The sequence below is a fragment of the Anolis sagrei genome, chromosome 1, assembly GCF_037176765.1.
Source record: "Anolis sagrei isolate rAnoSag1 chromosome 1, rAnoSag1.mat, whole genome shotgun sequence".
Taxonomy (NCBI): Eukaryota; Metazoa; Chordata; class Lepidosauria; order Squamata; family Dactyloidae; genus Anolis; species Anolis sagrei.
In genome coordinates this window covers 282973116-283000765 of record NC_090021.1, presented here as the reverse complement: position 1 = coordinate 283000765, position 27650 = coordinate 282973116, and the positions used below count along the sequence as shown (strand labels likewise).

The 27650-nt window shown below is 36.8% G+C and overlaps 1 protein-coding gene across 1 annotated transcript in view; it reads left to right on the top strand.

Moving 5' to 3' along the window:
• DCAF5 (DDB1 and CUL4 associated factor 5) overlaps window positions 1-27650 on the top strand; it is a 52786-nt gene that overhangs the window by 6922 nt on the left and 18214 nt on the right. The window contains exons 2-6 of the mRNA XM_060762072.2: window positions 8682-8825; window positions 11344-11380; window positions 12978-13117; window positions 17334-17463; window positions 24620-24833. Of these exons, the coding sequence (XP_060618055.2) occupies window positions 8682-8825; window positions 11344-11380; window positions 12978-13117; window positions 17334-17463; window positions 24620-24833 (665 nt within the window). The remainder of the gene's footprint in view (window positions 1-8681; window positions 8826-11343; window positions 11381-12977; window positions 13118-17333; window positions 17464-24619; window positions 24834-27650) is intronic.

The following is a 27650-nucleotide window of genomic DNA, read 5'->3' as shown; positions in this document are numbered from 1 at the left end:
CTGGTGACCCCAGGTTGAGAACCACTGTTCTAGACCATATTTGTTTCAGATACCTGTTTCAACTTCAGTTAGGAAAACTGTTAGGCTTTTAAAGCATTGCTTCTGGTTCCTGCTCAGGTGGGGGGGAAACAGTATTTTTAAGACCCAAATGATCTATTGATGAAGAAGACAACTGCTCTATTCTTTTCTACATAATCCTGAGGTGCTTTTGCAATATCAAACTAAATACATGTAATTTAATGTAGGTAATAGTTTCCGCTGCACCGCTCAGATTTGAAGTAAACATGGTATCAGTAGGGAATGCAGATAAATCATAGAATCAGAATCAGTATGGTACCTTAAAAGCAGATAAGGAACTTTGTTCCCTTTATATGTTACATTATTGCAGTATTGTAAATTATAGAGATATTGTAGGAGAACCAGTGTTTTAGCAGAGTCAATATGTAACATAAAAACATAACACTGACATATAAACACCTTGAACATCATTCTGTACTGCTTGAGTGTTATAGTTGTAGGAAAGCTATAATGTCAATCCTTGGTATAAATTTTAAACATTCAACCCTTGTGTTTTAAAAGAACCTGAGAGGTACTCAGGTTTTTCTAGAGTTGCTGCAAGCAGTGATTTTTCTCCTTCTCAGTTTAACTTCTAAATAAATGGAATAATTAAAGCTTTTGAAACTTGATAAGGACTGTACCAGCAAAAGAAGACATTCTACTGAAATGAAACTAAAGAATTCGGTTAGATTAAGATATGGCAAGTACAGTAATTCTGTGAATCTGGTCTCTCAATAAGACATTGATATGTTGTCGGTGTTTTAATTAGATACCAGATGCACAGAGCTCCTGTTTCTGAAATATATATTGCATAAGGATATCTACTGCTCTTGCCAGGTATAGCATTTGTATACCATATACTCCTATACCATATATTTTTTCTATCTCTAAGAGTCCACTTGTGATGCTTACAGAGCCCTTTCTTTCCTTACCTACATCACAAACCCTATTGTCTTTAACTTTGCAGACCTTGACCTTCCCTCTCTTCCTGCCTTTACTCTGCCTGTGGCTTCTGTTCTTTCAGCTATAATCTTATCAGCTAAAAACCTCTTACTCATTCTCTAAATACTTGTATGATTTTTCTTGCTGCCTTCCCACCTCCAAGATGTTCAGGGATAGGGTATGGTTCCTCCTAGGAAATGCTATATCTCTGTCTTCATTAAATTACCTTTCAAATCTCATCTTTCCATAGAGCCTTCAGTACTTGCTTCTACGCCTCAATACTAATTTTGCTTTGAGAATTGTTCCTTCTTTTTCATTTGTTTCTTTTTTTCTTTCCAATGTCTGTGGAAGTTGCGTTGTAATATAGCATCCCTAAAACTCCCTGCTGCCCTTCCTGCAGCAATCTAAAACCTTTTTATTCAGACGGGCTTTTAAAGAAGAAAGTTGTAAAAACTTCTACTCATTCATTTTAAACTGTACTAGGTTTAATTCTATTTAAATGTTTACAGTCTTTAGGTTTTAAAGTTTATATTGAATTGTTTTTACCACAATTCTTTGATATGAGTTTCTTTAAGAGAAAAAGCAGCATATAATAATAATAATAACAATAATAACAATAACAATAATATCAATTTTTCTTCATAATAATAATAATAATAATAATCTTTATTTATATCCCACCACCATCTCCTCAAGGGGACTCGGGCGGCTTACAAAGGCATTCCAAGGTGCAGCATATAACATAGCATAAACATCAAGCAGCTCAGGTGGCATGCACATTTCTGCATATTATTTTCTTCATGACAAAACTGTGAGAGAAGAATGGATTATTGGCCCAAGAACTCCCAGTCATCTTTTCTGATAAAAATCTGAACCTAGGTCTTTTACCTCCACTTTGGGACTAACCACAATTTAATACAAGTTCTCCCTCTTTTTTATATTTGCTTAGCAGGTGATCTACTTACCTCATAAATGTGTTGGTAGATACTTCTTAGATGTATGTCCTTATCAAAAAGTAAAGAGCATTTTCAGAGCAAGATGCTTCATGCTGTCAGTTAGAAGACACTGTACCATTCCATCTTTTCCTCCTTAGCAGATTTTTTGTGGTAAGAAAACGGAAGAAACAGTGGAAAAACAATGGAGAGTAGTTATTCGGGCAGGGCAATGGCACATCTAAAAAGGCATTACATGTTCATTTCTTGATTCAATGTATCCTTAAAATAGGCATGGGCAATGGTGTCTTAAAATAATATGAATAATTTCACAACGTCTGATGAAGAACTGAGACATTTGTCTCCTCTCTGCATGTAGTGGAAACTTTGTAAATTGTTTGCATCGATAACTTAAATGAATTAGAGATAGGTTGCAATGATAAAGTGAATTTACATGTAAATGGTCACACACTCGTTTAAATGTTCCCTTTATGCAGAAGGCACATTTTTATTCTCTGAAAAAAATGATGTCAACAGTTGTGACCAATGGGCTCCACGCTAGTGGAGCAAGGAACCCACTTAAGGGTTAGTTCCAATTTTAAAGGAGATATCTAGGTGCTGAACTCTGGTTCTTAATTCATTCAGAACCTTGGATAGTTCTTGTAGAATTTGAATTCAAACATGGTGTTTGTCACCCTACTGCCATGGAAGCCACCAATCATCATTGTTCTTACTTTAATGTATTTGAATGAACATAACATGTTTAGAGTTTCTCTGCTTAATTGTTAACTAGAAAAAATGCTAACAATTAAGCAGTAAAGATATTTGTCTGTATTAGAAGATCAATATTATTTTCCTTCTTCTTTCAAAAATACTATGAGTTAAAACATTGTTCCCTGTCAAATGGTTCTTAAATAGCCTAAGAAAGCAAAATAGGAAAATGAGTAAGAATGATGGAACAGGAGGAATTAAAATTCCATAAAAGGAAACCTAAAGAGCATTCCTTTCGCAACAGAGAACTGTAGGCAGGCATGTAGCGGGGGGGGGGGCCCTCGGGGGGCTTCAGCTCTCCCCCCCCCCCCCGAAATTCTCATGATGGTTCGCGAAAAGGCCTTACTGGTGCATTATTTAAACTGTTATGTTTATTCATATCATGATCTGATCACCATACTCAATATATCCCATATGCATGGGGGTATTGGGGTAATGATACAAAAGGTTTGCTAGGCTAGACCCTCTTTCACTCAGACTCAGCCCCCCCCCCCGGAAACTTGCCCCCCCGACCCCCGCCGAAAAAATTCAGCCCCCCCTCCCCCCCGAAACGAAATCCTGGCTACGGGCCTGACTCTAGGTAACCATTTTAATGTTTTTGCATAGGAGCAGTTTTATACAGTGAACATTTTCTTGGTAGGCAGGGATTCCTCTCATGACAAGGAACTCTGGGCAAAATGGGCAATGTGTCACAAGCAGAAACATTTCTGAAATAAAGATATGCACTCATCTTCCATGGAAAAGAATAACTTGTCTTCTCACCACCACTGCTTTCTAGAAAGAAAGAAAAAACCCCAACCATGCCCAGTATACTTCAGCTCTCATTGTTGTAAACTCAGTTATGTTTAGATCTTGTTTTACAGCGTGATGAATAGAAATGCAGTGATACTATTTTCCTTCTCCTCTCAAATCCCATTTCTTTAGCCCAGACTTTACTACTTCAGTTTCTTCTCTATGTTAATAATGTTGTGTGTTAGCTACAGGTGAGGCAGTCACTTTGGCTTGTCGTCAAGCAACACCTGATCACATTATGGACTTGAAATAGAATGTAATTATTTCTTAATGGTCTAAGATGACCTGTGGATATCATTGTACAGAAGCTAATTGTTAGAAGATGATTTCCTGACAAAGTCTTGTTTGGCATGGGACACCTACTGGAGCTCTGACTGTGACACATTTTTCTCAGCCATCATATCCACTCGTGTGTGTGTGTGTGTGTGTGTGTGTGTGAAGAGGATAGTGGGGTTGTGCATGCAAAAGCAAAGCAGTGAGAATAGCAAACCTCTGCGAGCTAAAGTTTGGAACCATAAGCTGCAGTATCCTTCCCTCTGGAGATCTGATGCGAAATTGTGCATCAGCTGCCAGGTAATAATGTGTGTATCTGTAAATTAAATCTTATACTGCAATATAACTGTTTGCTCCACTGTCGTTCTTTCACTAAACAAGAATTCAGATCTGAACAAAGCTGCCCTTGGAAGAAAAGCATGTGTAATATTGGATTTGCTTCTCCAGGAAATTGATGTGGATTCCCTTTAAAAAGAATTAAACTTGAGTCAGATTATGTAATTAATTGTAAGATCACAGTCCTAACACCTAGTAGGGGACAAATACTAATGAACTCGGTGGTTTGTTGCTGTGTGCTTTCAAGTCCTTTCTGAATTATAGCAACCTGAAGTTGAACTTATCACAAGATTTTCTGGTGCTTTTAGTGTGCGATTTACCCAGGATCACTCTGAGGGTTTTCATAGCTGAGAGGGGATTCACACCCTGGTCTCCAGTCATAGTCCAACATTCAAACCATTATGCCATCTTTACTCTAACTCAGTGGTACCTAGTTCTTAAGAAACAATATCAAGCTATAGTCACTTTCTGTATATACAGCCCTTCTGAGAAAAGAATTGTTTTGACTGAATACTTTGCATATGGGTAACACTTTATGCAGCATATTAGCAGTACTCATATTTTTATTTGCAGAATGATTTAGAGAAAAATGACATGATCCAAGATTTTAGCAAAAAGGAAGCAAGGACTGAGAACTGTTTGGAAGAAAAGAGAAAATGTGTTAGACACACAAGCCTTCTTGTCACATATTCTGCTTTCTGAGCTGTCAAAAGAAGCATCTATCTATCTTATCGGGTTACTTTTTAAAAAATACACCTGAGATTCTGAGAAAGCCAATCTATCACTCTGGCCCTGGAAAAGTCAACATTGGCCTCTTAACTGAGATACCAAGAGGGTTGCAGAGTTTTTAATTTCCAAATTGGACAGTACCTCAAAATCCTCCCTGGTTACACTGCTTTCTTTAGCATGATTCTTGACTATTTTCATGGGGACATATCCCTAACACAATTCTGAAAAGCTTTGAAATGTTTCAAAAATGATATATTTTTGAGTAATTTAAAAATTTTCTACCACATTAAATGGCCATGTGGAAGCAGGACTTTTTTGCTAGTGGGATTCTCACTGTGGAGAAGACTGCCTGGTGCCATTGCAGTGGTCTTCTTGGAACCTAGTGGCAACATTTTTGTTTACCCAGTCCTTTTTAATAACTCTTTTAACAAAACCTTTAAGTTTTAAAATCTCTTTTTAAAAAATAAATAAATAAATGAAGTTGCTATGATTTTATTATTATATTTTAGTTTGGTTTTTATTTTTTATTTTTGGCTCTTCATCTGTTGTATATTAGCCAGAAAATGTTACGTCATAAGGCAGCATATTAGTGTTTGTTGTGCTTCTGTAACTCCAGCCTTTATGTCTGCTTCCAAGCACAGTCTCCAAGGCCATAAACAGCTGAGGTTATTTTTCCTTGAAGGACCAAATGCTTCTATACAAGTCAGTCCAGGACCTAGCCACAATGTTCCAAAATTTGCTCAGTGCCAGCTCAAAATAATCAACAAGAAAGCAATAGAGACAAGTGTCATTATTCTGGAATGCCCTTCTAATAGAAATCAGCCAGACTCCCTCTTTGAATGCTTTTGCCAGTATTGTAATTCAAAATGTTTTTTGGTGGCCTGGTTAGCACATAATAGGCATATACATGAACCATGGAACAGACATGTTCCCTCTCCTCAGAGCAACCAGAAGGCTGTTGGAAGCCATTGATCTCATTTTCAGCTAGCTGGTTAGTTGTTGACGTCTGAAGCCAGATACACTGTGGATTATATTAACTCTGTTTTATGGGAATAAGGAAGGTTTTATAATCCTGGCTTGCTTCCATCTTTCATGCTATATGTTTTGGGGTTTTGTTTTGTTTTTTTGTTGTTGTTTTTTTTTTTGGATTCAACTTTTGAAAGCAAAAGCAATATATTCCACTCAGTTTCCTCTTTACATCAGCTTTAAAAGAGGAAAAGGGGAAAGGCACTGTACAAGCCCATCCAAGACGCAGTCAGGCTCATTCCCATACCACTACTCTTAATTTAGCATGATGTCCAAATACAGCAAATGTGTATTACATAGTTTTACTGCTGACAGTTTTGCTGTGTAATAATATCTGCAATTGCTGCTGTTAATTTGGTTCTAAAGCTGAGCATCCCTTATATGAAATGCTTGGGACCAGTAATGTTTTGGACTTCTGATTTCTTCTAATTGTGTATTTCCATATACATACATAATGAGATATCTCAGGCCAAGTGCAAACATAAGATTAATTTATATTTCAGATGTGCCCTTTACACATGGCCTAACAGTACTTTTATACAATATTTTTAATAATTTTGTGTATCAACAAAGTTTGTGTGTATTGAACCATCAGAAAGTAAAGGTGTCACTACGCAGCCGCCTGTGTTAATGGTTTCGGAATATTTTGGATTTCAGATTTATGTAAAAGAAATTCTCCACTTATATCATCTGTTCTTTGTGGTTGATTCTGAAATTTGATTGTTACGTATATTTTATTGTGTTGTATGGCTTTGTAATTGTGCTGGGCAGCATTATGATATATATAAAATATCTCTATCACATGCTATTAAGGCAATTCTATAACTTTGAAATGCTTCTGTTCCATGGATAATGTGTATTTTCAGCATGTCCCTAAACCTAAAACAGCATGTTTTGTTGTTGTTGCGTGCTTCAAGTTGACTTATTACAACTCTGTGAAAGAACAAAACAACTTAAGGACTTGCATTAGTGTTTGAATTTAAAATATTAGTATTTCAAAATTATATACAAAACGTTAAAAAAAATCTAAAGTGCTCTAGTATACTTTCCTTGCATATTGAATTCAAATTTGTACATTCTTGGTATAAATATGAAAAATCAAAACAGCAAAGCTTGATTTTGCCATTTTATATAAAGGACTCCTTTTTTACTACAACATTGTATAGAATGGGATTTGAACATCCATGGATTTTGGTATCGATGGGGAGGGAGGTCCTGGAACCAGAGGTCAGCAAATACCGAGGACCACTCTTAAATTTATCCAAGCATGTCACTTTGCACTTACATTAACCCTAACTTGCTAATTTTGGTCATAGAACAGGATTATTCAGGTTTTCTGAGGTAATTGAAAAAACAATTAAAAAATAAATACAAGGAAGTCAAACAAAAATGAAAATATAAATCCAAAGAAGACAAAAAGCTTAATATCAAAACCTATTATCTAAGCTTCTGGGTTGATTTGAAAAATTCTACCGTTAACAGTAAACACAATTCCTCATCTTGGTAATAAAATGCCAATAAATGAATCAGATTGCCCATCAGATGCATATATTTTGTCAATTTCTCCATCATAGCTAAATTCCATTCACAACTATAAATGGATTATCACTTTTCAATTTATGAGCAATTTCTGAGTACAGTGCCAGTATCAGCAGATATGATTAAGTCTTTGTAAGGCAAGTCTCCAAAAGTTCTATAAAAATATTGGCTTCAGATATAAATTTTACTCCAATGTGTCATGCATCCTTTTTCATCAGCTTGACGGTTGAATTGGATTGAAAACCTGAATTTCTCATACCTGAATTTCTTTTGCAACCAAATTACCAAACTAAACATTTTGGTATTTTTATTGTTTTTGTGAGGTAAGTTGCTCAAGTTGCTGGCAGCTTTAATGAACGGATGCGTGAAAAGGACAATTACTATGCATAGGAACTAAATTAGCTTTCTTCTGAGTTCCTTGCTTTCTTGGATAGGTATAAAGATGTTAAAGTATGCTCATGAGTTGCAGCTTTGCACATAAATATGCACTAGTACTCAAATTTATAATACTGAGGAAGCTCTTTCTAAGTTATCATGAGGAAGCTCGCTCTAAATAGCCAACTTTGTTTGGTTCATAATATCCAATTAGCTGAAGCCCAGAAAGAAAAACTGAGTACACTTCCACAATGTTTTGAGTGGATTGTTAAGGCTGTTGTCTTTTCCATAGAAAATAAGGCAGATATACTTGAGTCATCATAGAATCAATCTGTGTGGAAGCAAGTTTTCTATTTCAAGTGTTTCGTGTCATTGTAGCCTGGATAATAGAGATCATGTACAGCATTTAATGTTTGCCACTGTTTGTTGTGAACTGCCCTGAGTCCCCATAGGGAGATAGGGCCAGATCAAATTATTATTATTATTATTATTATTATTATTAAGTTTTATTATATATGTAAGCCAGAATTTTGTAATATTGAGATATGAGTTTTAGACTAGACTCGAGAGGGTTACCCATTCAGCCTTTAACCTGCCTCGAGTCATGAGGAGAGGCAGGTAAGAAGTAAAATTATTATTATTATTATTATTATTATTATTATTATTATTAAGTTCTCCTTGGCTGACCTTGTGCTAGTCACTCTTTCAGTCTAACCTACTTTGTAGTGTCTGTGATACAAACATAGCTCAGTCTCCTTCTGGAAAAAGAATGAGAAGAGTTATGCAATCTTACTTACTCGCACAGCTAAAGCGGAGTCTCAAAAGCATTTACATTTATTGTTATCAATTGTGTTCTCAATGGAAATTATATAGGTGCATTTCCTGAATCTTGTGTCCTATATCACATAGGTGGAGATGACCGCCGAGTCCTGCTGTGGCATATGGAGGAAGCAATTCACTCCAGAGTCAAGCCCATTCAGCTGAAAGGAGAGCATCATTCTAATATATTTTGTCTAGCTTTTAATAGTGGCAACACCAAAGTCTTTTCTGGAGGTAAGGAGAAAAAAGCTTCAAACATTAGCAGAAAAATAGTAAGGGGAAATAATGGCTTCTTCCTGGAGGTAGCCCATTTACTGCACTTACCGTTGTGTTGAACTTGAAATCTTGGAGAATCTGCTGGAGACTGCTTGTGACATCAAAGCATGCCTCATATGTGATTTCTTTCTTTCTTCCCCATCCTTTGTACAGTCTGAAGAGTGGAGAGTTCTTTTACCTAGAAAGAGGGTGGACAACAGCAAAATTATCTGCTAAATACCATATATACTTGAGTATAAGCCGACCCGAATATAAGCTGAGGCACCTAATTTTACCACAGAAAACTGGAAAAATGTATTGACTCGAGTTTAAGCTCAAGGTGGGAAATGCAGCAGCCACTGGTAAATTTCAAAATAAAAATAGATCCCAATAAAATTACATTATTTGAGGCATTCATAGATTAAATGTTTTTAAATATTTACCATATTTCAAAGATAAACAGTAAACTAGCCCTGTAGGTTGAAAAGTAGGGTCAACAAAAATAATAAGGTGTCAACAATAGAATAATAATAATAATAATAATAATAATAATAATAAAACTTCATGTGTATCCTACCCTATCTCCCCATGGGGACTCCCCATGAGGCCAGCTTCCAACATAGTAACAGGCTACATTCAAAGCCTATATAAACAATGCAAAGCTAGATATAGATGTATAATTTTATATACTAATTTCACATATGCATTTCCCCCTGAAAAATTTGCAAATCATCTCTCTCTATATGTTCATTTCCCTCCTGCAATATTTGCAAGCTCCTGCAATATTTGCAAGACATCTCTCTCTCTATGTGTGTGTGTATGTTTGCAAGCCCTATATGTCTATATCTATCTAGACATGTCTATATATATATGTGTGTGTGTGTGTGTGTGTGATATGTGTGTGTGTGTCTTTCCCCCCTGTAGTATTGCAAGCCCTATATATCTATATTTATATATATATATCTAGACATCTCTCTATTTATAGATAATAATAATAATAATAATAATAATAATAATAACTTTATTTATATACTGCTCCATCTCCCCGAGGGGGCTCAGAGAGGTTTCCAAGTAACGTCACAAAACATACAGAGTAAAACAACATAACCATAAGACTAACAAACAAAATATAAACATAAAAATTGTTGCCATAACACACATATATTAAAAGTAATAGATAATTATATATATTTAGAATTTGGAAAAAATTGCAAACATGTGAGAGAAAAAATCATATATAAAATTGTGTGTGTGTGTTTAGACACAGACACATATACATACACAGAGATATACAGATATATTGGTACCTCTATGTATTTATCATTTTTCTTCGTGGTCTCTGTGAATGCACACATGTGGAGTGACCATGTGGGAGGAAACTTCATATATAAAAATAATGTGTATATATATAGATACAGATATACATGTACGTGGAAATCTCTAGATATCTATATGTATATAGGATTTACAAAGACCTGAAAACATATGAGGGGAAAATTCCTATATAAAATTAATGTATATAGACAGACAGACAGACAGACAGATAGAGCTAGGAGAGATTAATAAATATTTTAGGGGAAATGCTTTTATAAGATTAATGGATATTCCTGACTTGCAAGGGCTTCTTTCCCTCTCCAGCGAGGGAGAATTTGGAAAAGAAAACACACTGATGAGGGAGGGGAAGAGGAGAGAGAAATAAATCCTAAATTTCAAGCAATGGCCTCCAGGCTCTGTTGCCCAGCTTGACCCTATTATAAGCCAAGGGAGGCTTTCTCCACCCAATAAAAGGGCTGAAAAACTTGGCTTATCTTCGAGTATAAATATTACAGCAGGCCCTCTATATCCACAGGTTCAACAAATTCAACCAACTATGGATTGTCATGCTCTTTATTATTAAATGGTGGTGACATGAGCACAAACACATTGACATCACCACCATTTAACCATAGTGGGCGATGATCACCCACTTTTTATCATATCCTTTCAGGGTCCTGGAACTGAACCTCTATGAATATGGCAGGCCCGTTGCATATGGAAGGGATACTACTCTATTAAAAAACAAAAGGAGCTTGGAGGAACAAAAGGTCTTTGACATCAGGTGGAGAAAATCCACATGATTTCATTCTATTCTGTGTTGGCCTCTGACATGGAGTGGAAAAGCATCTGTAGGGCAGAAACCAGGGACACTGGAAGGTACTAAACATTCTTCTGTCTGAGTCACTTAACCCACTTGACTAAGTTAGCACCAGAAGAGCAAGTAAGTACCTCCATCTGTTGCTTATTTCTAGCCGTTATTGTCCTCTTGCTACCACTTTCTATGTCAAACAGAATCACATCGTTGGGAGTCAAGTGTTTTCTGTTAATGTTTTCTTCTGTAATAACAAAAATATATTCTTTTATGTCTTTAATTTTTTCCTTCCAATTTAAAATTACACAAGCATATCCCTTCTTCCATTATCATCTCCATTGTAACATAGAATTCTGTTTCTCTTTATAGGCAATGATGAACAAGTTTTGCTGCATGATGTTGAGAGGTAAATTGACTTTTTCCATTGCCTGAGCAATCTTTAGTGGAGTGAGGAAGGAGGCAACACAGAAATCTGCTCAGGCCATCAAAGTCTTAAGATGCAAGACACATTGGCAAACATAGGCATGATCTGAAATATCTATGTGATTTGATTTGAATTTGGGATTGATTTCCTTTGATCATTTCACTCTTATTGCCCAAAGTTTACGTGGGAGATTTATTGTCATATATCTCCCAGGTAAACAACTGGGAGATTTATTGAAATCTCCCAGTTGTTTTAAAAAATTCTCTATACCCACTTGATTGCATGTAAATTTCTAGATTATATAACATAGAAAATATGCATCAGATTTGTTTGGAGGGTAGCCAGATTCAAAAGAGGATAGGTCTTTTGTTTAACTAGCTGTTAGGAATTGTGGGAGCTGAAGTCCAAAACATCTGGAGAAGTACAATTTGAGAAACTGCTGTAAAGTATATTTGAAGCCGATTTCTATACCAAATTATCTACCCAATTATGTGGGACTAAACTACATCCAGCTTTATTCCAAATATACTTATACTTATATTGGTGAATCCATTACAGGTTTTGATCTAGATTTTAACAGAACTATCCAAGATGTTGAAGTCAACTTTCCAAATAAGTTCAGGTTCCTATATAGTTATTTTTTCATTTAGACCATCCCCGCACAACCTGTAGCCCTCAAGGTGTTTGGGACCCCAATTCCCAGAATCCCTTGCCAGCTTGTCCAGTAGTCAGGAATTTTGGGAGCTGAAGTCCAAAACTCCTAGAAAGCCACAGGTTGTGCAGGTCTGACTTAGACTAAAGACTCATGTGATTCAACATCCTGCTGACACAGAAGGCACCACCGGTCTAGTTAGTGGATAAATGTACCAGAGCCCAAACACTTCATCCCGTGCACATCTCTCCTTTTCTGTTTCCTGGTTTTAAAAAATCTCACAAGAAACAAAATATGGCTTTGAAGTTGGGGAGTAGATATTCCTAGTTTGTGTACAAGTCTCTACTGCTGATTAGAATTGCTGATAGAAGCCATAAACATTGGTTTTTGAAGAAATTGTTCTGGCTGTCAGTATGGGTCTGGTCCAAATTCAAAGTGCTGGTGGTGACATTTAAACCCTAAGCAGCTTAAGACCTCAATATTTGAAGGAACGTTTCTCCATATATACAATTGTCTGATGTCTGCTAGAGCCCTCCTCTGGGCTTCACTTGTGGGATGAATATATTGTGTGAGGATGTGTGAGAGGACTTTCATCGCTGTGGCTCCTCAGTTTTTGAATGCTCTCATTTTGGAGGCCCAATTCATGCCAATGTTGATTTCTTTCTAGCATCAAGTTAAAATTAGAATTTTATTAAAACCTTCATGGACTCATGATTTTATCCCAATCTATATATATAAAGTTTGAGGTTGTGTTCACTTCCTAAAGTATTCAACTTTTAAATTATTTAATTGTTTAATGCTTGTTTAGTATATTTAAATTGGGATTTTTTTTAATTTCTAAAGTTGACTTGATAGGCGGCTGCTAAGAGAATAATAAAACCAAGCTAAACGTAAAAGAAGGGGCACTCATTGCTTTGTCTCTTTCAGTGGTGAAACTTTGGATGTGTTTGCCCATGAAGATGCAGTATATGGGCTGTCAGTGAGTCCAGTGAATGATAATGTTTTTGCAAGTTCATCCGATGATGGCCGAGTTCTTATCTGGGATATCAGAGAATCTTCCCAAGGAGGTAAGCTTGTATAACAGTGAATCCCTTAAGAATTCTTGTTTTTTGTCAAGTTCATCAAAATGTCCTTCCAACTTTGTTGTTCTTTCTTCAAATTCTTGTACTTGATCTTTTTCATATCTGTACTCGTCTGGTTAAGGGATTGTTTTACTTCTTTCAGCTCCGCCTTCCAGGCATGTAGCTGGGGGGGGGGGTTGAGGGGCTTAACCCCCCCCCCCCCAAATTCTCATGGTGGTTTGCGAAAAGGCCTTACTGGTGCATTATTTAAACTGTTAAACTGTTATGTTTATTCATATCATGATCTGATCACCATACTCAATATATCCCATATGCATGGGGGTATTGGAGTAATGATACAAAAGGTTTGCTAGGGTAGACCCTCTTTCACTCAGACTCAGCCCCCCCCCCCCCGAAACTCAGTCCCCCCTGTGAAAATATATATATATAATATATAAAAATAAAAGTCAAATGGATAAAAATTAAGGAAAGTTATATAAAATATTAAGGAAGTATTAAATCCAAAACAATAAAAACTGTTCAAAAATATTAATAAAGCTAGCAGCAGAAGAAGCAAAAAATAAAATAAAAAGGTAGAATCCAAAAAAATACAGTAGTCTTAATAAGTGTTAATGAGATATAAAAAACTCCCTTTTAACTCCAAAAAAATTAATTAAATCCCAAAAAGTAAAAACAATTCAATAATATTAATAAAGTTAGTAGCAGAAGATCCCCAAAATTAATTAAATCCAAAAATATCAAAAAATAATTCAAAATACTAATAGGGGTTGCCGAGGATGCTGAAAAGAGAAGAAAAGACAGGAAGGAAGGAAGGTGCAGGGGAAAATATACTATGAGAAGAATCTATATTTTTGTATCACACTAGGTGTTTTATTCTTCAATAACTTTAGGCAATATTTAAATAGTCAAAAAGGGAAGAGCAAAGGGACAGAAGAGAAATGAAGCAGAGGGGATCCAAAAATCCAAATGCAAAGTGAGTAGAGAAGAATAGGGGGAAGAAAGGGAAAAGAAACCTAAGGCCCTTCCTCACCACTGAATATAATCCCTCATTTTCTGCTTTGAACTGGAATATATGGCAGTTTGGACTCAGATAACCAAGTTCAAAGCAGAAATTAATATTCTGGGTTATATGGCCGTGTGGAGGGGCCCTAAGAGAGCAATATCTTGTGTGCTATACAACAATGATAGTGGATATATATTAACCTACTTTGTTAACTTATACTAAATGACAGCAGAATTTTAAATAGCTATATTTGAGAGTAGAGAGAATGGAGAGCTTCAAAAAGAATGGGTATCTACATTAAGAGAAACAAGGATTTTACATTTAATGAGAGGCCTGTATCTCAACTTTACAGACAGGCAAGCAGTAGTCTATAGTGTTCTGTTTATATAGTGTGGATTTCAGACCACCATACTTTATTTAAACATTTGATGTCTGTGACCAGCGGTTGCTATGTCCAACAGTTCCTCAGTCTTTCAAAAGAATAACTGGAATTACTTTATACATGGTTTTACTTACCACGCAAAAGGTGTAATACATTGCGTTTATGCAAGATGATTACACCACATTGTTAGAGAATGAGAAATCCTCTGTGTGTACAGCATTTTGATCCTAAATTTGGTTTCAAGAGGAGCGCATTCTATTGCTGCTTGCCTTCACTGGGTCCTGCTTTTCTTTTTATCATTTTGCAAATAGAGCAGAGTGAACTTGCGGTGTGGGGGGAAGATAATTTGCACCAAAACCACCACTACTGTCAAACCCTTGCCATGCATATATAAGAGCAAAGGGTTTGGCTCAGTTGAATGAAGAAAATATAGGCATTCCAGCTGCAGGACTGCTTTATCTGAGATGTGTGAATCAAGTGACCTGCCCATGTCATTTACTTTTCTCCTTGCCATTTAAGGACTGATGGAGCAGTGGAAATTTCAGCTACACAGTGACTAGGCCTTCACTTGTGACTGTCATTCTCCACTTTGTGGTCAGGAAAGTCCTGTAGTGTTTAGAATATCTTCTCAGGGACCATACTGATTGTCACTCCCCACTATTGCTACTACCCAGTACGTGTTTGGAATATTGTAGCTGGCTCTACAGCAAAAGCCAATCTGACACGGACCATTCCAGCTGCACATACCTCCAAGGACCATACAGTCCCATTACTAGGAAAAGTAGTGTCATTGGTGGGTTATTCTGGTAAAGTCTAAAGTCTTGTGAAGTGTTTACAATCATTCCATCTTGCAAACTCTTGAAGATTTGCTTATCAGTCTGTGGATGACTAGGCCAGATTTAACCCATTGATCTAGGGTTTGGATATACAGAAAGGAGAAATGTGGAGATGCTGTATGTGAAGCCTTTTGAGAATTTGTGATCACAGAAATTTGAGAGTTCTAGAATTAACAGCCCTCCAAAATAAAAATCTATTTAGAAATGTTGATGTTACCCAAAAAGATGTGATTTACCATATTTACTCAGGTATAATACTGCATTGAATGTAATGTGCACTTTAGTGTTGAAAATACACATTACAAAAATAAGATTTGCTGTCAAATGTATTGTGAGGCAGTGGTGGCCATGAAAAGGCTGGTGGAAAGCTGCACCCCTCCATCTTGCCTCCTCACCAGCCTTTTTGTGGCCACCATCAGTTTCCCAACAGCCTTTTCACAGTCACCGCTGCATCTACGCCCTCTGTCCCAGCTGGAATCTCTTCCCAAGTGTGCAGAGAGGTTTAGGTGCATGATTCTGATGCACCATCAAATCTAATGCACACTTCAATTTTAGCAATGTAATTTAGCAAAAATGCTGAGTGTTAGACTCAAGTAAATATGGTATTACTTATATGATATGAACAGGATGATTTAGGAATTGGAGAGGTACATTTGTAGGCATTTGAATATTCTACCCAGCTGACTTGGCTTACTGTATAAAATATATGGGTGTATCTAGGGAGCTTTAAAGTTGGAAGATGTGTATGACTTTTTCCATCTCTGTTTTGGGAGCTCAGGACTGTTCTCTGTCAGAATGGCTCTATAAAGGAAACAGGATTTACAGCCTGAAAGGGCTGGAATTGTATGACTCTCAAAACAGTTCTAAGCAATGTACTTTCGAGCAAGTCCTATTGTTTTCAGTAGAGTTTACTCTTGAGTTAACTAGGACTGCAACCTCAGGGTATTTTCAAAAATTAGGTTCCTTAAGTGGGGATATTTGTCTGCAGGCACCTGTTATTTATAATCAGAATAGGTGTCCACGTGATGTTGTTCAGGGTTCTAGTTTATGTAGGGAGTATAAAGTTTACAACATGTTTTCATATATTTAATAGTTTTTGCAGTATAAATTGTTTAATTGTTTCCTATTTTTTATTTTTATACTTTAATGTCTTTGCATTGCTTTTAATTAGTATTTTTCTATTAATTGTTAGCTGCCCTATTGGGAGAAAGGCAGAATGTAAATAATAAATAAAAACAATGGAAGAGTTAACAGGGCAAGTAGGGAGAATATAACTCACTGAGGCCTTCACTTTGATCTCATTTTATGTGAAGAGCAATCCTACCAGAAAAAAGGCAGAAGTGTTGGGAAATGGAGTAATGAGAGGAGAGTATATGGGTCTTTACAATTCTGTTTGCCTTCTAAAGTCTCTAAACACCTTTAACAGGGATGTTGGTGGAGCACCTTATTTGTGCTTGTAGCAGTTAAAAAGTGAAATAATGTTATAAAAGAAAGTATTTGATTAAAATGCATTATAAGTGGTTTTATTGCCACATTAATCTTGATGCCATAATCCATTTTTAATTAGATGGGATGTCAAGCAGTTTTAACATTTTCAGAAAGTACTTTGCAAGCAATAGTAATGTCTTGTGACTGCAAGTGAACATAGTTTGCATGGATTTTGTATAAAAATTAATTTGATTAAAACTCTTTATATAAGAGACAAGGCTAAATTAAATTATTTTCCACCATGAAGTCAGTTTCAAGACCTCATATTTAATAAAATTGATTTGTTTTGTGCTATTGTAGTTCAGATAAGCAGTATTAGCCTTTACTGTATCCATAGTTAGTCTGATGGATACTGAACCTGTACTATGCTGACTTCAGTCAAGAAATGTTTTCAGAAGTCATACATAGAAATATTTATCCAGAAATCAATATTTTGCACGAGAAGTGATCTCCCTTAAAATGAATAATTAATACTTTTATTTCTGTCAACAGAACCCTTTTGCTTGGCAAATTATCCATCAGCATTTCATAGTGTGATGTTCAATCCAGTTGAACCCAGATTACTAGCCACTGCCAACTCAAAAGAAGGTGTAGGACTCTGGGACATCCGTAAGCCTCAAAGGTAAAAATCACTGTCTGCTTTCGTATTCACTGTTTATGAATTTAGGAAGAAAAGGAAGAAGCTGAAAATGATAATCAAACTTAATGTTTGAGAATATCCAGTAATTAAAGTTTTCTAGGACAGTAGCTTTTGCTTAGATTGTCTGCTAACTATTTTGTACTCTATTGGACTGTTGATAAAACTTTGTTTCTGCTTGCCTGTGATACTGAGTTTGTTGTTTTAAGAAAATGTGTTTCAGAAGCAAAAAAAAAACTGGTGAATTTATTTTAGGATTTAAGTTTTTTAAATCCACACATATGGAACTGCAGCACACTTATTGCCTCTACTACCATGAGCTATTCATCTAATTTCCATAAAGTCACATTTTGCATAAATGTTCCCTTACATAACCAGCTGCTATTCCTCTTGCTACTAGCAAGAGGCAATGAATGTGTGCTGAAAAGGGTTTTGAATTTCCTTGCTATCAATATAGAAAGACCTGTGGATCATTTTCTTGAATTATCTAAGTTTGAGGTGTGTCTGATTCTAGACTTTGAGGAATAGCAAATGAAGAGGACACCACACCACAGGGCAGTCTTCCACCACCATCATTCTATCTTGGACCTCCCCTTTGTTTTGAATTTTATTTGTCCCTGCCCTCTTCTAGACTAACAGTACAATTCTACATGTGTGTGCTCAGATGTAAGGTCCATTATGTTCAGCCAGGTGTATCATTCCCACATCATCCTCTGTTCACTGAGAATGATAAAATTAAACTCAAAATTACACTAGCTAAGAATTGTTGCTGATATTTTCTTTATATCTGACATAATTTGCTCACAGAGGGCCCTTCCACACAGCCATATAATCCAGGATATCAAGGCAGATAATCCACAATATCTGCTTTGAACTGGATTATCTGAGTCCAGTGCTGTGTTTTCCACATACAGATACTTCTGGCATAGACAAATTGGTGGGATGATAGCCAAGGTGGTAAATAGCAGTAGAGTGGAACGACAGTTATGAATCTGCATTGAGCAGATTATAATCAGCCCAATCCCCCCCCCCCCCCAAATATCTTGGTGTTTTAGTTTTTAGGCCTGTTCCTGGGGTTGTTTAGGGCACTGATTCATAAAATTGTATTGGACAGATTGTATCAGTTCTAGATTCTTAGATATTGTTATGATTTTCTGTGGATGAGCAGATGAAGACTGATATATGTTATATGTCATATATCTCAAGACTAGAACTTATAAGGGGAAATTGGTGCCATTTTTGAAAACAAGAGGTCAAACATTTGAGGCACCAGCATGTGTCGGCTAGTGTGAAGAGCGCTGATGTTGGAATCAGAGACCTTACTTGTAAAATGCCCTTCCCTTGGAAGCCTCACTAACACCAACATCAGTTTCTTTTTGTTGCCAGGTCAAGACATGACTTTTTGTTAAAGCCTTTGAGGCATAATTTAACTTTTAACTATGTGGACAGTACAACCCCCATATCCACAGGAGATGCGTTCCTGAACGTAACATTGTTAACAGCAAACCCTACTGAAACGAATGACTTCTACTGGAAGTTACTGTAATCTCTAGGCATTTGCTAGGTCTTCCAGCCAAACTGCATCTTACATTCTGAAAGAAGCATTCCCTGGAATTGCCTGGACATTTTAGAAAATTCCTAAATAAAATACATTTTGTTGAATACGGATAGGTTAATTAGTAATAGTCCTGCGGGTACGGAAGATATACTGTACATGGTTTTTTTAAAGTCTTTTACCTTTCCTAAGATGTTCTAACTTGTTGAGATATTTGTCCTCTTTAAATTATTCATTGATTTTAATTTGGAATTTGTTTGTAGCTCCGGGTTCTCCCAATAAATAGATAAGATAAAAATATATAAAAAGCACAATATATAAAAATCTTAAAGGAGCCTGTAATTTAGAAGTACCTGTATTCTCTCTCTTAGCATACTTCTCATGAATGATGCATATTTCCCAACATGTATCATAGAATCATAGAATCAAAGAGTTGGAAGAGACCTCATGGGCCATCCAGTCCAACCCCCTGCCAAGAAGCAGGAATATTGCATTCAAATCACCCCTGACAAATGGCCATCCAGCCTCTGCTTAAAAGCAAAGAAGGAGCCTCCACCACACTCCGGGGCAGAGAGTTCCGCTGCTGAACGGCTCTCACAGTCAGGAAGTTCTTCCTAATGTTCAGATGGAATCTCCTCTCTTGTAGTTTGAAGCCATTGTTCCGCGTCCTAGTCTCCAAGGAAGCAGAAAACAAGCTTGCTCCCTCCTCCCTGTGGGTTCCTCTCACATATTTAGACATGGCTATCATATCTCCTCTCAGCCTTCTCTTCTTCAGGCTAAACATGCCCAGTTCCCTAAGCCGCTCCTCATAGGGCTTGTTCTCCAGACCCTTGATCATTTTAGTCGCCCTCCTCTGGACACATTCCAGCTTGTCAATATCTCTCTTGAATTGTGGTGCCCAGAATTGGACACAATATTCCAGATGTGGTCTAACCAAAGCAGAATAGAGGGGTAGCATTACTTCCTTAGATCTAGACACTATGCTCCTATTGATGCAGGCCAAAATCCCATTGGCTTTTTTTGCCGCCACATCACATTGTTGGCTCATGTTTAACTTGTTGTCCACGAGGACTCCAAGATCTTTTTCACACGTACTGCTCTCGAGCCAGGCGTCACCCATTCTGTATCTTTGCATTTCATTTTTGAACTTCATTTTGTTAGTTTTGGCCCATCTCTCTAATCTGTCAAGATCGTTTTGAATTCTGCTCCTGTCCTCTGGACTATTGGCTATCCCTCCCAATTTGGTGTCGTCTGCAAACTTGATGATCATGCCTTCTAGCCCTTCATCTAAGTCGTTAATAAAGATGTTGAACAGGACTTCCTTCTCAAGAGTCAATTTCTTCCAGCCAACTAAAGAAATGCTTTAGACCAGTGCTACTAAATTGGTACTGAAATGGTGGAGTCTGGATTGGTACCATGCTCTGAGCTATTGGTCCCTGACATGTTTTCAGTAAAGAAAGGAACAGTTGTACACAACGGCAGTGGCAGCCCTTGGCACACTGGAGGAAAAATAGTTTCCAGCCATCCACATCATACATTCTGAGAATCACTGGTTTTGACTGATGCAAGCATTGTTCAGTACTATGCAGCTCTTTTATTAAACCAGGATTTGAATCCAGTTAAAACAATGTTTTCACATCTTGGTTAAACAGGAATCCTTTTTGTGATTTAAATTTATTCTAGGTTGTGCTGGGATTTTACTGTGAAGTACCCTGTTAGGTCCTAGGAGGCAGAATCGGATAAAAACTGAATATAATGTAGAGATTATTATTGATTTGTGTTATAAGCAAACTTTCCCTTTTGTCCTAAAAGGCTGGGACAGAATTAACAAAGTATCTCAGTAAATGAGAGCAACAGCAAGGTTGTCCACTTGATGAAAAATATAAACTTAACTTGCTCTGTCATCAATTGAGTAGAACCTTGGCAGGACACAGAAACACTGCAAAACTGCAGTCTCAGTCTCAATGTTCAAAATGATATAATTTGCACAGAAGCAACCCCATGAAATATAATGCATGAAGAGAGTGATCTAAGGATATGGGACATGAGTGTTTCTGGTGTTGCTCAAACCAGAGTGTTTCTGGTTTGAGCAACACTACCTCTGAGGATGCTTGCCATAGATGCAGGTGAAACATCAGGAGAGAATGCTTCTAGAACATGGCCATATAGTCCAAAAAAACCTACAACAACCCAGTGATTCCGGCCATGAAAGCCTTGGACAATACATTGAATCAAGCAAAGCTGTTATGTCATTCTCTGACACTAGAGGGCATTGATAATACACGAAGTGAGCTGTGGTCGTTTATGTTCTGGTGAATGAATATCATATTAGAAGCATCTACTTTTAGGCCACAGTACAAAATATTCCTGAGTATGTTTTTAAGACGTGGAACTTTTTCAACTGGTCATCAAAGGTTTCTCTTCTATATTCAACTTTACATTTTAAGGTTCCATACAACTCTCTATTTCAGCAGAGCTACAGTTCTGGAGTCCCTAAGCTACATTTTAAAATGCATGTGATGTTTCTCCCTATTTCATCTATCTTGATAATATCTTGAGATTGATTTCAGCCATCACATGATTAGATGTGTATTTAAACACTGACAAACAAAACTATCCCTGGAGACCAGCTGTTATTCATATTTGTTGCTGACTAAAATATATCATGCATACTATTTAGAAATTATAGAAAATCACATATTTTCACTTCTGCGTAAACTTTATAAAGGCAAAGCTACTTTCTCTCCTGGTGCAACATTAATGTTGACCATTCTGGCTTCATAAGAATTAGTTTATTGTGTATATGTATTTGTGTGTATGTGTGTGTGATTACAGTTGCACAGGAAGCCTTAATGTTGCATTAATGTTGTCCCCATTCCACATAAGGCCTCTCAATAGCCTTTTATTTGTTTCCTTTTTGTCCGTTTTGTATTGTTAATATTCAGCGTGATGAAGAGTTAAAATGAATGTTTTAGCTGAATGGTAAAAGTATTACCCCACTGAATATTTCATGTGTTGCCTCCCCACTCCTCTTCAGGGACATTTTTGTTATCAAGCTAGATTTCCAGATAAATCAGCACCATTCCATTGTAAGTATTTAACTCTGATGACAGTTCAGTTACAGAATAGACTAAGGGATTTCCTTCCCCCATATCTCCTGTATGACAATTGGGTTATATCTAATTTCTTCTCTCTTCTCTGTTTCTGCTCTCATTCTGATTGGTTGTGTGGAATGGATACTTTTCTACTGCAAGCCTTTTTGAATCTGACTTCTGTTTCTTATATCTGAGTATGTGTTGTGTGCTTTGAGATCTCTCTCTGCGTATGTGTCAGAGAGATGTAGTGATTGGTGTTTTTTCCCTCTCTTTGAAACTTTAGAAGAGATGAGTGTTAGAGTAGCTCAGACCCACTTCTTAACTATTAAGAAATGCAGTTATTTCTTATTATCTATATAAGTAAACATGTAATGTTCGTTTGTGGGATTAACATAACTCAAAAACCACTGGATGAATTGACACCAAATTTGGACACAATACACCTATCAGGCCAACGAGCAGCCATCACTCATAAAAATACTGAAAAACACAGTGGAAGGGACTTAAAAAACCAAAAATTAAAAAGTACATTACAACGCATGCGCATAACCACATATATATACGCACATATATACACATATCTACACATATACACAAATATCCATACACAAAGCACATATACACAGACTGGGCCACAGCAACGCATAGCAGGGGACGGCTAGTTGTAAATAAATAAAAATGTAATGTTCATTTGTGGGATTACCATAACTCAAAAACCACTGGACAAATTGACACCAAATTTGGACACAATACATCTATCAGGCCAACGAGCGACCATCACTCATAAAAACACAAAAAATTGCTGCAAAAGAGACTTAAAAAGCCAAAAAAATAAAAAAATAAAAACACATTACAATGCATGCACAAAACCACACATATATTCAAACACACATATATACACAAATACACACACACACACATATATATACACACACACAAAACACATATACACAGACTGGGACACAGCAATGCGTGGCAGGGGATGGCTAGTTGTAAATCAACCTTTTATGATTTGTAAGATTGGACTCTACATCGTTGCCTGCCTAAGCTCTTAATTCTTTACAGCCACATCAATGGCACTTCACGGTCTGCTCGCTAATGAGTTGATGCTCAACTTTTGTTTACTGTTTGTTTTTGGATGCTCTGCTATATTTTAGGGTAGTTTTCCCTAACACTGAGAACAGTTGCTTTCCTTTCCTCCCTCCTAATGACCTTAATTTCCTGGAGCCCTTGGCTAGAATCTCAATTTACTCACCCAGGCCTGTCAGTGTTCAAGATAGATATGCAGATTTAATAATATAATTAAGCAATTGTAGTAATTTCTTTCCCTACAACTATGCTTTTTATGGCAGTGAAGGGTTTTGAGTGGGACTAGCCTTAGGGAGACCATCCATCCAGATGAAAATGTTTTCTGAAAGGGCAACAATTTAAAAAAAAAAGGCATTCAATTCCTGCTGTCTATTTTTTACAGAAAGGACATCATTGAGATTCAGAATTGTAGCTGCTATTTTTCATTTTCCCCTTCTTTCTGTGTGTCTACTAATTACCGGTAGAAAGTGATTTATACAACAAAGGGTTTCATGTTTCATTGAAAAGCTTTTTTTTGTGCTTTTTTTGTGCTGTATGTATCTCAAATGACATATTAAGGCCCAGTTCAGATGTTGATGATGTTGCCTCATTTGACAGAAAGCAATGAAACTTATACATGGCAACTTTCACAAGTCAAAATAACACAAGTGTTTCTTATTCTGTGTATATGTGCTGGCACACTATAGGTCAATCTACTTGAAGTTAGCATGTCTCTTACATAGAGTTTACTTCCTGTGTTGAAGAAATCATATGCCAAGAAACCAAAAGTTAAAGGAGACACACATGGAATAGTTGTCCTCCCTTGTACAAAATGGGGGCGTGGGGGGTGTGTGGCTTGATTTGATTTTTTTTGTCTTTACCAGCAATGTAGTCCACAGTCATTGATATTCATACTGGCATTAAATGAGCACTAAGGATAAACACGTTTGAAATTAGTCTTACTAGATTAAGTCTTATTAGTTAAATTCATTTTAATGTGTGGAACATATATTTTGGCCTCACAGTCTTTCTCCTGCCCACAGGATTGTGCTTCTAACTGTATGCTTCCAAGTTATTTATGACTTACAGTGACCTGAAAGTGAACCTATTATTGGGCTTGTTTGTCAAGATTTGTTCTGTGGGTGTTTGCCTTCTGCTAAGGCTGAAAGTGTGACTTGGTCATTCAGTGGGTTTCCATGTCTGAGCAGGAATTCAAACCCTGATCTCTAAAGTTCATTTCCATCTAAACCATTACACTGCCTGACTATAATGTGCTTATAAGTATGATTTAGGGTACACATTTCAGTATGCAAATACTGTCTCTTTTTAACACTTCCTGTTGCTATTTTTTCATAACAGAGGGTGGTTGATGTATGTTTCTGCTAGCAATTCATCAGATTTCTTTTTATTTCCTGTTTCCTAGTTCCCTGCTCCGGTATGGTGGGAATCTATCACTTCAGAGTGCCATGAGCGTGCGGTTTAACAGCAATGGAACACAACTGCTTGCTCTCAGACGTCGGCTGCCACCAGTCCTTTATGATATCCATTCTCGTCTGCCAGTCTTCCAGTTTGACAACCAGGGCTATTTTAATTCTTGTACCATGAAAAGCTGCTGTTTTGCAGGTGACCGTGATCAGGTAAGCAGCATTAATAGCTATCAAACTTCAAGGGCTTCATAGATAGTTATTTGTGGAAGCATAGGCATTAAAGCATAGGATTGTCATACCTGTATATAGGTTTTTTCATTACTAAAAGCAAAAAAGGGTTCATATGCGTAACAAGTGAGCATGCAGACACAACTCAACATAGGTACAGAACTAACTAGTCCAGGAGGTGGATTAGCCTGTTGTAATGACTGGCATACGATCATCCACTTGGTTTGTTGGTTATGGAAGCCTTAGTATCTGCAGTCCAAGTCCAGTAGTCTGCTCATCACAGCATGCCGGTTTGACTGTAGTAGTAGTAGTCTTTGTGGTCTGTGCTAGGAGAAAGAAATGCAGTTATACCAAACCAAAAATGGGAATGTAACCAGAACTGTGGTGATTAAGGTTCAGTTTCCCCATAATTATGCTATCACTTATTTGTTTGTTTGTTTAAGAGATTTGTACCCCACCTTTCCCCAATCAAGGGCCCAAGGCGGCTTACAGCCAATAAAATCATACAATGTAAAGATTAAGAGCAAGTTAAAACCATAAATCTTATTAAAACCCCAGCAAGAGATAGATAAATCCATCCTGATAATATCTAATGAAGTCGAATGACTTTGAATATAATTATCGTTAGTTTCCCCCGAAAGCTTCCTTAAAAAGGAAGATTTTTAGATGCTTCCTGAAAGCCAGCAGAGAGGGTGCAGATCTAATCTCCTCTGGGAGGGCGTGCTGAACAGAGGGAGCTACTCCCGAAAAGGACCCCTCTCTAGAAGTCGAGATGAAGAGTGTCCCGAATCCTTGAGGATTGTTTTAAAATAGCTTGTCATGTACTAAGTCTTTCAAGGCTAAGTAAAACCACAAGGATGTGCTCACTTTTCATCGTGTTTATTTGGCATGCTACAAATTGGATATGTTATACAACAGAAACTGCCGACTGCATGCCATATAGAGAGATCACTGTATAACTTTTTATTTCTGAACTATGTTAATGTGGTAATGAACAAGAAAGCTGACTTAGATAAGTTGATTTGATTTGATCTGAAATGGCTTGCCCAAGTCTAGAAAAATAAGATAATATGCTTGCTCTTTGTTAATGAAGTTGTGCACCAGCTACTGGGCTATTATTTATATGTTAGTTGTGTGACCTTTCCTGAGGGGGAGACTTTATTTTGCTATTGAGGGGAAAGATGTGGTTACAAAGAAAAGGCCAGATATAGTACAGTGGGGGGAAATAGAAGGAGAGAGTAGTTAAAAACAGCTGCTGCTAGGATCGTGTACATACTTGTTAGGATGGAGAGGCACAATGAGAAATTCTCTGTTTTTAGAAAAAACAGATTGCACATTAATGTTAAACTATGGATCTTCGGTGTAGTAGTGACATCAGGGTATTTGACTTTTAAGTGGCTGTTTTGGTCTGGTCTTTTAAAAACTGTATTCTATTAAGAATGTTCTACTTATTTCATCCATCTCTTCTGTTTTATGAATTGAGTTTATAAATAAAACAGCACTGAGACATTTCCAAAAAATCTGAATTTTTAGCATTTATTTATTTACTTACTTACTTCACTTGTATACTGTTTTTCTCACCCCAGGATGGGGCTAAAAGTGGTTTTCAACATATTTATGGCAAAATTTAATGCCTCACATACATATGAAACCTAACATAAAACAATAATAACATATAACTATCAATTAGATCATAAAAACGTAACAACATTAAAACATGGAGTTAAAAAAATATTAATATAATCCAAATATCAATTACACATAATTCCTGATCATTCCTTAAATTTGATGGAAACCACTTTTGTATTGCATGTGACCTGCTCCATTTACTTCACTTTGGTTTTCAAAACCATTAAAAAAGCCTTCCCTAGATCTGGCAAAACGCAAAGGTAATAAATTAATTTGCCACTGCGTTTTTCAAACTACAGTTAATATATGATCTGTGAGAAGGAGGAAAATGAAAAAAAAATATCTTGGCTCTGTGGCATGTCCTCAGACGTGACATCACCACCATTCAATCTCGTTTGTTGACATTATGCTTTTATATGAGAACTTCAGGAATGCAGCAGTTGCGGGTAACTTTCCCAGCCAAGTTCCAGCTTTCCTTCTTCTGATTTCTACACACAGAAAGATTCCAACTAAGGATGTCGTGGTTTCTGCTTCTCAATATAGTGACCCTACAAACAACAAAAAGTGTGTTTATTTAGTAAAGAAACCATGACATTATTGTGCTCATAGTAAAGAAGAGGGAAAAAATTCGGCTTTGCAAAACGATTCTGAATATTTGAAAAGCTACACTATTAGGAACCAATCTTTTATGCTACAGTGTGTCTTATCTGCATTAAGCAAAATAAGAGCACTCTTCATCAGCAGCATTCAATAGGTTATGACTGATCTTTTGGGTTGTACATACATGATTTTTTGTATCATGTGTCTTACCTATATGCAGACCAGTTTTTCATACCGTCCAACATTTCACAGACAGACAACATTAGAGTGTAATTCAAATGGCAAAAGTTATGAATGAGGAAAAGCGAATAATCTAGAAGAGGCTGCAGCAGTTTGCTTTTGCCTGAGCCTGCTAAAAAGGGCAAAATTCTGCTCCTTCTCTCCCCTGCTATCTTAATTGAGTGTGAACTAATTTCAGTTGTATACATAATACTCTTGTACTTTAAACTCAGTTTGGACTAGTTGATGAAATAAGCTGATGAGAAAATGGGAGATTTTAGATGCAGCTGAAAAAGTGGGATAACGGAGAATTAACTGGGGGCCTTTCAAGACAGGCCCTGTATCCCAGGA